Consider the following 14,360-nt stretch of genomic DNA (forward strand, 5'->3'; position numbering starts at 1 on the left):
TACTAGATGATGACAAAAAGAGGACTTTTAGAGGCAGCAAGATTAAAAGAGAATAACCCCTTGAAGGTAATTATTGGTCAGAGAGATCAGCAAATAAAGTGATGTTCCCTGAGTTTCAGAGAAGAAAAAGAAATCAGAACTTCCATTTGGGTGTTACAAGAAATGATCAGAAAAGAAGTAGAGAAAAATGCATACAGATGGACCTTGCTTTTTTGTGTGCTCTCTGGAAGGCTCATTGTTCTTCTATTCCAATGCATATTTTTAAAAAGAATATTTTCAGCCTCTAAAAATGTAGCTGGGTTGTGAGAATTTGTAAATTTCCAGAGAGGAGCTGTTTCTACACAGGAAACCTTTGGAGAACTTGAAAGTTCTTGGTTGTGTCATTCTCAGTGTTGGGAAGTTTCCCCATCATTTCTCCTTACTAAAAGAGGGCTGCTTTCCCTTTACGGGAGTTTTTAAATGATCAGGAGCACTTTGAGATGTTTAGAGTTATCTGAAACCTAACTTTCAAACCACCTCAAAATGTACCTTAAGAACCAGTATAGGGGAAATGGTAATATTTCATCTGTAGAACTTAGTCCTGGCTCTGTTGAAAGAATGTTAGTTTTGTCGTGGTATTCTTTCTTTTGGTTGTATGGGGCCTACTATTTTTGTTTTTAATCACTATTTTAAATTCTGAATTTGGCCTGGAAAAAGAAAAAAAAGATATTTCTTGGCTTGATTTATACCTTTTATGGTTGTTCAGTTGCTTTAGGGGCAGGGGGAATGGGAGAAACAAAGTAAAACCAAACAAAAAATATTCCGTCTGTTTTATGTTTAATTTGAACACCCACAGGTGCTTTTGCATTTGTCAGAAGTGAATGTTGGTTGTCGTAATTGTCAAATGCTTATTAAAAAATCCCATGGTACAGGAGGTAGGGTCGGGGCCATAAAATAGTACTTCATAGCCCTGGTGAAGGAAAGTGACAAAATAATGTCATTTTAAAAAATGAATCAAATATCCCTGAATGATGGTGACAAGGTAGGAAATTGATCACATAGCTTAAGCTTTGTTAGGTCTTTTTCTAGTAACCCCTATCCATTGAATTTGTTTCACAAACTAAACTGATTTCCTGCCTTTGCTTGTCTCCAGTCAAAGAAGAAAATATTAATCCTGTTGTTTATCTCATACTCCAAGCTACAAAAATTCCTGACAGCAGTGTGTGAGGTTATATGTGAATTGGTGGTTAAATAATATTTGTGTAAGTATTAGGATGTGTTTCTTCAGTCTGAAAGTATTAGTTAACCTGTATTTGCTAACTCTGGAAATAAAACATTGGATGAGTAGATCCTCTCAAGAAATTTTTGTCAAAAATACCAACAGACTTAATTTGAATTTCTGAAACTGTGTAGTGGTGAGGGAGTAAGAGTTTTCTGTTCTGTTGTTTGTATAATTATAAGGAATTTAAAGTTCTATATATTTGTTAAAAGAAAATTAAAAATTTTTAGTTTTGGTTTTGGATTAATATCAAGCCCTAGAAAGTATTCACCTTGTTTATCAGCCAATGAATATGTTTGACAGTGTACAAGCATATCTAATGAAAAGTTTTGGGAAACCTTAACCAAGAATAGTTCTATATTTTAAAATGACAGTGTGCAGGACAAGTGCTGTCAGCAAACTTAGCTGATTACAGTGGTTTTTGCAGTTGAACTTGACATAAGTGGGGGCGACAGATCTCCTGTAGTGAGAGATGGAGGTCTGAACATGTTCTGGAAAGACATCAGTGGAAAGCAGTGTTTGCCTCCATGTCATATAGGAAGAGAGATGATAGATTTTTTTTTCGTTCTGACACCAGCCAATTCTGGCACTAAGTGGGTGTCCTATAATTTAGTTCAGTTCTGACACTAACCACCCAGAGTTAGCATCAGACTCCACAGTTTTAAGGCCTCAGTCACACAAGACTGCCCATACTTCAGGCATCATTCACAAGCATCAGATCCCCAGGTTACCTGTACTTCTGTTGGAGATTCTTACAACCTCCCACCCTCTTCAGGTTTGATAATTTGCTAGAATGGCTCACAAGACTCAGGGAAACACATAGCCAGTTTATCATAAAGGACCAGATGAAGAGGTAGATAGGTACATAGGTCTAGAAGCATCCTGAGTGTAAGAACCTCTGCCCCGAGGAGTTAGGGTGCACCCTCCCAGAATAAGGATACATTCACCACCCTGGAAGCTTTCCAAATCCCATCATTTAGAAGTTTGTATGGTGGTTCCATTACGTAGGCATTGTTGATTAACTCATCTGCCACTGGTGATTGACTCAATCTCCAGTCCCTTTCTCCACTCTGGGAGTTAGGGAATGAGGCTGAAATTTCCAAGCTTCTCATCATCAAATCTTGGTCTTTTGATGACCAGGCCCCATCTTGGAGCTATCTAGGAGCCCACCAAGAGTCATCTCATTAAAACAAAAGACTCTCGCTGCCCTTATCACTCAGGAAATTCCAAGAGTTTTAGGAGCTCTTGCCAGGAAACTGGAACAAAGACCAAATATCTTTCTATGATACCACAGATGGGGATCCTAAGGCTGCATCTGGCTACTGCCTACTTCCTTTAGTCAGGCATCAGTTCTCTATTACAGGGCACGATAACCTAGGCTCTTAGTCTGGTCAGCATGAGTCTCACAGAATGCCAGTTGTCTAATAACTCTTCTTGAGATGCTAGTTCACTTCTCGAATAGGTAAGTAAGTGGCTGTGCTAGTGTGCTTGATCTCTGTCATCTTGAATAGCTTCTAGCTCAGAACCTTCCCAGAGTCCCTTAATTAATGAATTTTCCTTTTTACACTAGGACCAAGGCAGTGCGAAAGAAATGTCTATGGGCCATATTTTCCTTCCTGGTCATAATGAAAATTGCTTCGTGATCTAGAGAAAAAGCAGATAAAGTTTTAGTATACACTAGAAATCAGTGAGGAAATTTCCATCAGTGCTAAAATTTTAGCAGAAACTTAGAGGCAAATTTAGTCCCTAATAGTGCTTTATAATAGAAGCACAGGGGTACTGAAATACATTATCTCAGGCACCCCTGAAATGATCCTCCAAAAGAGTTACCATCATTGCTACTTGACGTATGGGATAACCCAGTCCCACAGAGAAGTGGCTTGACTGAGAGCCTGCAGTTAATTAGCTGTAGCTTCTTGCCTATATACAGAACTATAGAAGTTACTTTTCTTGTGTTTTGCTCCAGTGAAGATACCCACTACAAGGCTGTGGCATTGACTGAGTGCCATCATGTGCCAGACATTATGCTGGCGTTTGGGATACAGAAATGAAAAGACCTCACCCCCTGATTTGGGACCTCTCTTGTTCTGGGGTCATCTCTGCATGGGCAGTTTGGTTCAGCATTGATGATGCTCCTCTCTTGGGTGATCCTTTTCCTTTGCCTGTACCATCTTTCCTACCAGGCTGGAATGTTCTTAGCTGGGGAAAAAACTACAGATCTTACTCCTGATGGTTGCTCTGTAGGTTTTTTTGTTTGTTTATTTTTAAGTGAACAAAAGTTGAACTATATCATTGGCTCTGTAAAGAATAATTGTTCCCAGATAAAAAAAAGTCCTGGGGATCTAATATACAGCATAATGACTATAGTTAGCAATACTGTATTGTATATTTGAAGGTTGCAATAAGAGTAGATGTTAAAAGTCCCCATCACAAGAGCAAAAAATTGTAACTGTGTGTGGTAATGGATGGAAGTTAACTAAACTTATTGTGGTAATCATTTTGCAGTATATACATATATCAAATCATGTGGTATATGTAAAAGTAATGCAATGTTATTTGTCAATTATAGCTCAATAAAAATAAATAAATGACTTATTTTGACTTATGAAGTATCTTGAGATGGTCCATGTCTATCTACTTGTCATAACTGTTCCATTAGACTAAGCTCTCTGAGGCTAGGACACTCCCCACCACTGTGCTCACACAGCACTGTAAATGTCAATGAAATTGAAATGAATTGAATAAGGGTGAGAATTTCCTAACAAATGTTAGTCTGGGCCCAGAGAACCTTCATCAGGATGAAGTGACCCTAAGGTTAATGTTGGACTTTGAAAACTACTTGCAAATACAAACTTAAATAAATAAATAAATAAATAACCAGTTGGTGCAGATGGAGAGCTAAATAAAATAGAACCATATACAGTTTTCAAAATTTAGCAAATAATCATCAGTGTATATCTTCCTTGTTTCATCTGTTTTATTATAAACCAGCAGTCCTTATATGCATAGTTGAAAGGGAGAGAATTGAAAGTGCTTATAAGAAGTCAAAGTGATAGATTTCATGTGGGCCAATTTCATTCTTCCCAGATGGTAGTTTGATGTGTAAATCAGATATTTTCCTAATTTTCATAATGAAAGCTGAGATTTTAACAAAACAAAGTACCTGTTGAAAATCTTTCACACAGGCCTCCTTTGTCATGTTATTTCCTCTGATAGTAATTCAGATACCTGGATCTATTCTGTTTGGTTTTTGTTAAAATCTCCAACATGCTAATATTTTACTTTCCTTCTAAACACCTGTATCCCCAGTGAAATGGAATTAGGAAAACAGGACTGATAGAACTAAGCCCTCTTAAATCTCTATTAAGATTTTTTCATGGTGCTTTTTTTATTCATAATGCTTTGTTCCCACAGATATTATACTCCTTGTTTAGAGAGGAAAACCCCTGTGGTTTTCTTTTTCCTCAAAGATACCCAGTAAAATTTTTTAAAAATCTCTTTTCCCCTCTCTCTATGTCTTTTAAAATTCCTGATTTTTTTTTTTCCATTTCATAGTTGGTGTATATATTCTGGGCTTTTTCAAAGTCAATCAGTCTGCTTCTAATGGGAGCTTCAACTGGACTTGTTTATGTTAATGGATTTTTCTAGATCAGTTTGAGTATAGGGCTGCTCATCTCATTTGCTTAAATAAATCTTGTATAATTGTTATGAAAACTGGGTTGGTATAGACTAACACTTGACCTGGATAGTCAGGGGCCATGTTTGTCAGCATCACTGAGGCAGCTTTTCTAGGGGCAGAGGCTAAAGAATTATTAGTTCTGGGATTGATTATTTATCAGCATTTTGTTTTCTGTGCCTTGTTTTCCCTTAAGCACCTGGTTAGCTTTTATCACAGATACTTTTTGGGGGAACAGGCAACCAACCACATGGTAAATGAAGATGGAGAAGAGTTGAAAACTTAACATTACCTTTATAGATTTCCTTCCCTTGCCCTGTTCTCATCCCTCTCTGCTGCCAAAAAAAAAGAGATAAGAAGCATTAACATTTCTATGAGAAATCTATATGTTTAGATTAGAAAATGGAGTAAGATATGCTTTTTAATAGTCACATAAACAAGCACAAAGACCCATCAGCCCACCAGACTTCTTCCCAGCGTGTGACGGTGGAAAAGAAAGGTAATAAAAGAGACTTTTTAAATTGCTCTTTTTAGGTAAGAATCTGTCTAAGGGGCTTTTAACATTGAGTTTACCATCTTGATGATTCCAAATGGTTCTTAGCAATTCTGAATGCAAGGTTGGTTGGTAGTTTTCAGAATGTTTAGGTCTCTGAGTGGAATATCTTCTATGTCAACTAGAACGGAACGTTTTCTGTGAATTTTGTTTTTGTTTTTGTTTTTTCAGGGGTTTTTTTAGGTTTTTAGGGAGGTAATTAGGTTTATCTACTCATTTATTGAGGAAGTACTGGGGATTGAACTCAGGACCTCTTGCATGTTAAGCATGCACTCCACCACTTGAGTATACCCACCTCCCCTTTTTAATGAATTTTTAACATTTGAGAAATTATTAAAAATCACCAGTTATCTCACTGTAACAATACAACCACTGTAATCATTTTTGTTTACAGTTGTGTCACATTACATCATTTTCAGATTTCTGTGTATTCTGCCTGTGCTTGCTCAACCCCTCTGCCCTGTTTCACACTCCATTTTCCCTCTCGTGGAATAAGTATGAGAGGTTGAGGTGTGACTCAGCTATGGCTTCAGGTGGTCTCTGTTTCTAGTTTTCTCTGAGTGTGAGCATTCACTGTGCTGGCTGTGAGTCTGTTATTTAAAGTGATATATTTTTCATACGTTATGGCCCTTAAATGCAAGCCAACCTCTTCATCTGGTGTCAGCCAAAAGAAAAGTGAGTGATCTGTTGCGACGCTGGAAGAAAGACTGGCAGTGTTGGACTTAACCTATATTGAGAGATGGTATGTTGTTCTTCACCCTGGGGTGTTCAAGTATGATTTTGACAATGCATGGTTTTCATCTCATACGCTGACTTTCACCTCTAACCTCTGATTTAGATGTGACTTCATTGTATTTAATTCCAGTCCTTTTCCCTATGTACATTTTAGATAATTGTTCTCATTTTTAAAGCTTTTAAAATGTACTATATTAAATATACTATATTGGTATCATACCATATTATAATTTTTATAACTGTCATTTACAACAAGAATTTTGGGCTTATGTCTTTTAAACTGTGGCATAGTCTGTTTGTCCTTTTAAAAGAATTTTGATAGCCTTTATATTTAGTCCACAAGAGTCCTTTAACTGCTTTCTAACTTGGACACTTGGGCCAACTCACAATGGTTTTGCCACAGATATTTTAGAACTAGAGTAACCGTTGTGCTCAAATTTCAATAGTTCTTAACTATAGACATAGTCTTATCTATGCTAAGGCATGTGGGATTCTTTCTGTAATTGAGCTCTGTAGAGTTTGAATTCAGATTTATATTAGATAGAATCTTTTTTTTTTTTTTTCAGTACAGGATCTTAGTAAAGGGTGAAAGGCTATACAGTATAGTGGTTAATAGCATCAGTTTGAATCTGGACTGCCTGGGTTTGAAGCCCGGTATTGCTACTTACCATTGAGGTGATTTTGAGCAAACTTCTTATTCTTTGATTGCTTTCCTATGACAGGTAAAATGAGGTTAATAATATTTACCTTGTAGTATAGTCTTGTGAGGATTAAATTGTTATATGTAAAGTTTAGAATATACTCTTGTACCAGTAAGTGCTATGTAAATATTACTTGGTATCGTCACCCGTTTTGGCAATTTATGAAAATCCTTATAGTACAACTATAAGTCTTGGACACACAAAGTGCCTGGGATCAAGATTGGGTATTTTTTAATTTTTACTTATTTGTTTTTAAAGTTTTAGGTATTATAATTAGACCTTAAATTTCTATTTTTGTTTGATAGCTAAAGTTTCAGGCAGAAGAAATTGAGTGTTGAGTTTGTGAATTTAATATTATGTTTGAAGTACATTGTTGACATACAGTATCTCAGGATTGATGTATAGAGATGCTATAAGTGCTCATTATTTCTCCCCTAAGCTGTATCTTTTCCTTCCCAGTGACATAGTCTGTTTGCCCTTTATCAAAGTGTGAATGTTGTCATGAAATCCTTTCTCTCTATACACAGATACTTTGCGCTCCTCTGGGCCATAGTAGTTACTTCTTTAAGCACAGAAAGGAAACTCAGCTTTGCCAATTTGATGTTAGTTCCCTATGCTTTTCATTTTGGCAGCTGTGAAGAGGATTATCTTTACACATACCTGGACGTTCCTTTGATACATTCTGTAGAGATAATCATCAGTGCATCTTCTTGTTCCATGGCTGCCCATTCCTGATGGACATGCATTTGAGTGTTTGTAGTAGATATTTGGTGATAAAAATCACCTTAGTTGTTTCTGCTATTCTACAGTGTTTCCCAAGAACATTCAGAGCCCTTTACAAAATGCAGAATGTTTTATGTATGAGATGTTCACTGAGTTTAATCAAGAAAATCCACTTGAAAGGAATTTAGTAACAAAACAATTCCCACTGTTAACAGGACATGCACAAATACATACACTGTTTCTCTAAAGTAGTTTCATTTCTTCAAGTAGTTACAAATCAGAGAAGACTGATTTTTGTGGTAAGTTTAAATAGTGATTTTGTGGGTTAGTTCTTTTTTTTTTAAGCTTTTAAAAAATTTTTAAATGTTTTAATGGAAGTAATTGCATGTCATCCTTGCAGCAGGGGACACTGCAGTGTTCTCTGCATCCTTCCAATTTTAGTATATGTGCTGCCGAAACGAGCATAGTTAGTTCTAATCTGTGTTGGTCAAAGCTGTGAAATCAGGTGGAAAGTCTCTGTCTTACTAAGATGGTGCTGAGATTTCTGGTAGCTTTCTTCTCTTCTTCCTGGTCATTTCTTAAAATTCAAGGCAAGAATCAAATTATCCCATTGTAACATTATATAATGACCTTGGAACATTTAACAAATCTAAAGTCACAGCTTTACTACTATCATTAAAAAACATTTCAGGCCATTCATTCCATGTAACAAGGAGTCCAACTTATTTCACTAAGTTTAGTCTATTTTTAAGTTATATTTTCTATTGCCCTAGTTTTTGTTTGTTTGTTTTTGTTTTTACTTTCTTTGGGGGGGCTTTGTTACCTTCATTCGATGATACCGGTTTCCTATCGTTATATATACTTGGTACTCAAAATTGACTTAGGTTTCACGTGGTTTCTCCTTCTCTGAGTTTTATTTCTTATCTGAACAAATCACATCTTTTTCTTGGTATTCCATTTGAACAGTGTTGCTCTTAAAGATGAGCTTCTTTATCCTGTGAGGCATTGGAGGAAGCATGGAAGTCACTTGTGGAGTATTACATTAATAAGTGTTTTTTTGTAGTTATATAGTGGCAGTATCAGGGAAATTATAGGATGGCTTAGTATTAGAGTTTATTGGCTTGTAAATCCCATGACTTCCCAATCTCATGGGTCATGAGAGCCACAAATAACACTTGCTCAGGAGTAAGGTGGACGGTGCTTTATACTCTAATGGTATGTACAATTCCTGAACAGGTATTGATTTGCTAACAATTGCTATCTCTCCTCCAGCCTAACCTACCGCCAACTTTGTGCATAAGCACAATTTTGGACCCAGCTATTTGTACTTATTTATGCTTTTACACCTTCTTCCTTTCATAAAGATTTTAGCTGGTTTATGACTTGAGTTGAAACAAGGAAAAAAAGAGGAGACCTGAAATGGTCTATCCCTTGGCAACCAGAAGCCTCCTGTGGTATCCAAACAGAATAGTTGCCTCAGTCTGTCAGCACTTCTCTCTTTGAAGGTGGTTTCTTCTTGAAAAGTGGTGACTATTAGCGTAGCTTTTGGATAATTGCTTCTCCTTCCTCTCTCAGGATACATTTTTTTCCAGATACTTTTCTGTTCTTGTTGATCTTGTTTTTCTATAGGATTCAGCCTGTGGTTAAAATGTTTTGGGTCCCCATTTGAATTTTCTGTGAAATTACCCAATTCTGGGGGTACCCGCACCAGATCATCAGTGCTAAAGAGGGCAAAGGATCTTCTTGGTTAATAGAAAAAGCCATTTTGGAATGACTCTCTAAGTCCAGAAACATCTAGACTTTCCTTCAGTACTTTTTTCTGTTTGGGGTAGCAGCTTGCCTAGTATAGGGGAGGGAGGGCCTAGATGGGAGGGCTTGTGTTTAAGGGGTTCAGAAACAGGGGATTTAAGTGTGTCTTTTGTGTTTTCAAAGCACTAACACCACTCCCGTCTGTATTTAAATGCTGTCCCCAGGTTACGACTATGGCTATGTCTGCGTGGAGTTTTCACTCTTGGAAGATGCCATCGGATGCATGGAGGCCAACCAGGTTGCTTTATACTTCGGTCAAATGATGCTGGAAGGATATATTTTTTACATATGGGGAGGGAGGGTTTCAAGTGACTCAACTTTGGAAAGGTACCAGAAATCTATATTTGGAGCGTACCACATTCCATCCAAAGAGTGGTTGTGAGGAGAAACTTGAAAAGAGGCTGGGAAAAAGTTCCTCTAGAAGAGTTAATGGGTACAAGAATGTATGTTAAAAACTAGTGCCCAATTACAGTTGGACCATATTTCAAAGATAGTAGATGGGAAAAAAAGGACAGATCCAGAGTGCTTCCCTTTGGAGTGTGACTGAGATGGGGATCCAGACGCAAAGGATGATCCTTGACTGTGGTCTCAAGGTAACTTCCTGGCACAGGAATTCTAGGTCAGTACTTAACACCCAGACTGAGGGTGAAGACAACTGATGGCAACTGCTGTGGCACTCAGGTCCTGCCTGCATGTGCTACTTTTGTAAGAGGGCCACTGGGAGGAGAGAGTTGTTGATTGTGTGTATTGCATTCATCATTGTTCTTTGCAAATTGGAGTTTTGTACTCAAGTTCTTAGCCGCGTACAGTCAGAGTTGGTGAATCTGAATCTGTATTTACCTTATGTTTTAAACACCTAGGTATATTGCTTGCCACCTAGAACTGTCATCTGGGTCTTGAATTGAACCCTGCTTGGGAGTTTTGGGAGAAGTTATGGAATGGATAGAATCCTTCTTGTCATGTTCCCTTAGGGAAAGTTGTTTTCTTTGTGATGTCTTAGTTCCTCCATCTGTAAAGGGAGAGAAAGAAGCTTAGTGATATAGTTTGACTTTTAGGTACCCAGTGCTTGTACTTAACAGTATGAATGTGATGTACCCAGAATCATAAAAGAAGGCTCTGCCAGAAAATAGTAGTAGTGCATGGAAACTCTTCCTCTTTCATAGGCCAGTGCCCTTTAATCAGCTTTGTTCCATTCAGCATGGCTTATTACACTTAACCTTTTCCCTTCTTTGGCCATGTTGTCCCCTTGCAGCTATGGAGATGATATGCTTTAAATCCTTTGGGAGTAAGCACTAATTAGAGGAATCTCGATGTATCTATACCTATTGTTAGTAGTAGAAATACTGCTAGATCCTCAGAGAATGGCTGGATTAGGACCATATCCCCTTGGCAGAGTTGTTGTTGACTGATTTATTCAGTATCCATCGAGTCAGTCATTTAACAGATACTAATTATGTGTCAGAAACTGCTACCTGCAAATATTTAGAGAGAAGAATAAAGGTCCCAATATATATACTTATGGTTGATTCCGTTCTGACAGTGTGTCCTAATTTGACAACACTCATTTAATTCATAAGCATCTTGTTTTTATCAGTGAATAATCTTTAAATCCTTTGCCATTGTGCTAAAGAATACTGTGAGTGGTGGAAACATAAATGGGGGAGCCATGGCAGATGCCATCTCTTTTGTACCATCCTCCCAACTCCTAGAGGGATGTTGCTTTTTATCAGAGCTGTTCAATCTTCAGAAGAATAGTGTTGTGTCTTAACTCACTCTTGCCCCTATGCCAGCAGAAAGTCCTGTCTATGGTATCTAACCTCCTAAAGAGTAGTATCAAGTAGAACTAGGGCAGCCTTCTTTAAAGATAAGATTTATGCCAGGTTTCTTCTAGAGCCACACCTGGAAAAAATGTTCATTTACACAAGCAGTGTCAAGGGGATGTGGCCTTGTAGATATCTTTTCCCCAAACTTCCCACCCATTCTGTGAACACTCTTAGAGTTCCTGGATGCCTCATGAATGACCCTTTCCCAGTGAATAGGACACCAGAATAAAGCAGGAGCAGGGTGAGGATTTTTCTAGATGTGAAACAGAATGTTTTGATGGGTATCCATCCTCATGTATAGGGTATCATATGGCACTCTGCAAGAGTGCAAGTAAGAGACAGACTCTGTCTTCTGGTACTTTATAATCTCAGACTAAGAAAGGTGACAAGAGATTATGTGGTACTCATGGATCCCATAAAGAGTTCTCTCAGATAAACTCCAGATTTCTGTCTGATCTCATTTCCAATATTCATTAGAGTTATTTTTTAATAAGACATCACCATATCCTAATTCATTCAACCCCATTTCCCAGTTTTTTTTTTAATTGAAGTGTAGTTGATTTACAATGTTGTGTTGGTTTCAGGTTACACAAAGTGATTCAGCATATATATATATTTTTAGATTCTTTTCTGTTATGGGTTATTAGAAGATACTGAGTATAGTTCCCTGTGCTATAGAGTACATCCTTGTTGGTTACCCATTTCCTAGTTTTTTATTCTTCCCCTAGTTATGGGACAGAGGTCACTGCCATGCAGTAGAATCCTCTTCTGCGGAACTGCACATACTTCATGATTCAATCAATATTATTTTAATAACCTTTACCACAACTCAGACGTGTACAAATCATTTTGATGGGAAAATTTTTGAGAGGGGACTATCCAGGGGACTTTTTGTAACTAGGTAGTATAGCATAGGAAAGAGGAATGTAGGTTCTGCGGTGATGTTACTTCCTAGCTAGGTCGTCTCTGGCAAATTTCTTAACCTACCTCAGCCTCAGTTCCCTCTGTTACCAGTGCATCATGGGACTCTGGTGTGGATTAAGTGAGATCACACATTGATGAGTGCCTGCTATGTGCCAGACACCTTTCTGGATGCTGGAGATGCTGCAGTAAACAAGACAGATTATATAACTTCTGTTTTAGTGATAGAAGTCAGAGCATGAACAGTAGACAAATTTAATGTATGATAGTGCTAAGCACTATGAAGATAATGAAGCAAGGTATTGACAGAATGCATATGAGGGCAGTTCTAGATGAAGTGGTTGGGGAGCCTTCCTGAGGAATAACATTGCATTTGAGTAGTGACTCTTGGTGAATAATGTATACAGAACACTCAGCATAGCATCTGGTACCTAGTAAGCATTTGAAATTAGACAGTCATCTCCTCCCCCTCTTTTTCCTCTTCTTCATGTCAAGTAATTTCCAATCATAATTCTGGGAAAAATATTTTTATATCTGGATATTCTTTAAGGCGATGGATATGAATCAAGCTCCCAATAACACAGTAGTTGAGAATCTTATGAGAGGCATATAAGAATGTGAGGTAAGAAGTCCTCACTCCTTTAAAGAATAAGGTACAGATGTTTGTGGAAGATGTCTATTCATCCATTCTTGTTCCTTCCAAGGTTTTACCTATAGATCAAATTGATACAGATTCTGAGTCACTATCTGCTGGGCACCTCTGAGTAGTCAGTGTGTATGCTTCTGAGGAGGTTTATATGAAATGCCTTGGGGTGAGTTTTTTTTTATAACTCTTTGCTATCCTGACTCTTGATGTGAAATGTCTTTTATTTATCACTGACACATACTTACAGATCTAGGGGAAGGGGATAAAGGAACCTTCTGCCAGCTTGCTTTGTCAGATATTATGGTGTATGTGTGCCATAATGAGGTGGCTCAGGATGATAACCAAGGCCGATCTAGCCCTTTCCCAGTGCTTTAATGGAGACATCAAACTAGTCGGATGCTCTGCAGCAGTACTGAGCATGGTGGCTAGGGGGATTCATCAGGGCATCACTTAGCCAATAGCTATCTGTCTGGGGAGTTAATTTCAACAGAGGCCTGTCAGCTCATACCTTCACCGTCTGTCTAGCAAAAGTGGAAACTCAACAAACACTGTGAGGCACAGAGCCTTTTATTCCATTCCCTCCTGAAAAAGGTATTTCTAGCAGTGTCATGTACCTTTGGCTTTCTTTATTGTCCAAGTCCCTGGGGATTGAGGTGTGAATATTATCTCTTTTTGCTGTGTGTGCCATTGTACTGGAACTTGGGAACAGGAGTATGAAGCATCATGTTAGAGTATCTGTCTCTTTCAGTGGTTGCCCAGTTGTGAGTACGAGCTCTCTCAAACTGTTGTCATTTGATCTGCAGCTTTTTATTTTCTCAGATTTGCTGGTGTGATGTTTATTTCCTGTTTCTGTTCGACCAAATATTCAATAAAATGCTTTTATAAAAGGCCTCTGGGAGAATTCATTTTTCTGGAGTTTTTGCTAAACTTTCTTAGCATCAGAGTGGCCTTCTTTAACCAAAGATGACTTGGCTATATGACAGAATCAGCCTGACTTTATGAAGTGCACCGAAAATGATGCTGTTATCACCTAACATGAAAATTCCTTCAGACACTGGCCTTTTCTAGTGTGTGTGTGCACGGGATTAAGGCTGTAGAATATATGAAGTTTTATGAAATAGTGTTTTTGTTTTAAGAGAGTTTGGGTTTTTGAAGATACCAGGATGGCCAGGGTGTTTCTGAAGGTGTATGAAGCAAGCCAAATCTTAAATGGGGTCTGTCCTTGTGATTAAAATGAGATGAATAAGGAAAGCTTGTATTTTGAGGGCTTTGAAGACTATTTGTGAAACCACGATGGAAAAAAATGAGCTAAGACCCAGTTTGTTGGAATCTTATTCAAGTTGTTAGCAATACTGTATGAAGCACTTCAGTACTTAAATTCTGTGCTTTCCAGGTAACAAAAAACCAATAATTTTTATAAATTCCTGCAAGGCTGTGGTATTTATTAAACCCTTCCCCTAAAACTGCTTCAGCGAAGAGAATGTGGCATCCTGACCAGAGCTCAGCTGTATAACC

At 37.9% G+C, this 14,360-nt stretch overlaps 1 protein-coding gene across 9 annotated transcripts in view; it reads left to right on the forward strand.

The window, feature by feature from the left end:
* Window positions 1-14,360, forward strand: part of RBM6 (RNA binding motif protein 6) — an 88,073-nt gene that overhangs the window by 30,870 nt on the left and 42,843 nt on the right. For 7 of the 9 annotated variants that reach the window (XM_072941308.1, XM_072941311.1, XM_072941310.1 and 4 more), the window contains one exon: window positions 9,620-9,693. The exons of the other annotated variants lie outside the window; for them this stretch is intronic. In XM_072941308.1, the coding sequence (XP_072797409.1) occupies window positions 9,620-9,693 (74 nt within the window). The remainder of the gene's footprint in view (window positions 1-9,619; window positions 9,694-14,360) is intronic. 9 annotated transcript variants of the gene reach the window in all.

Source organism: Vicugna pacos, chromosome 17 (assembly GCF_048564905.1).
Source record: "Vicugna pacos chromosome 17, VicPac4, whole genome shotgun sequence".
Lineage (NCBI taxonomy): Eukaryota > Metazoa > Chordata > Mammalia > Artiodactyla > Camelidae > Vicugna > Vicugna pacos.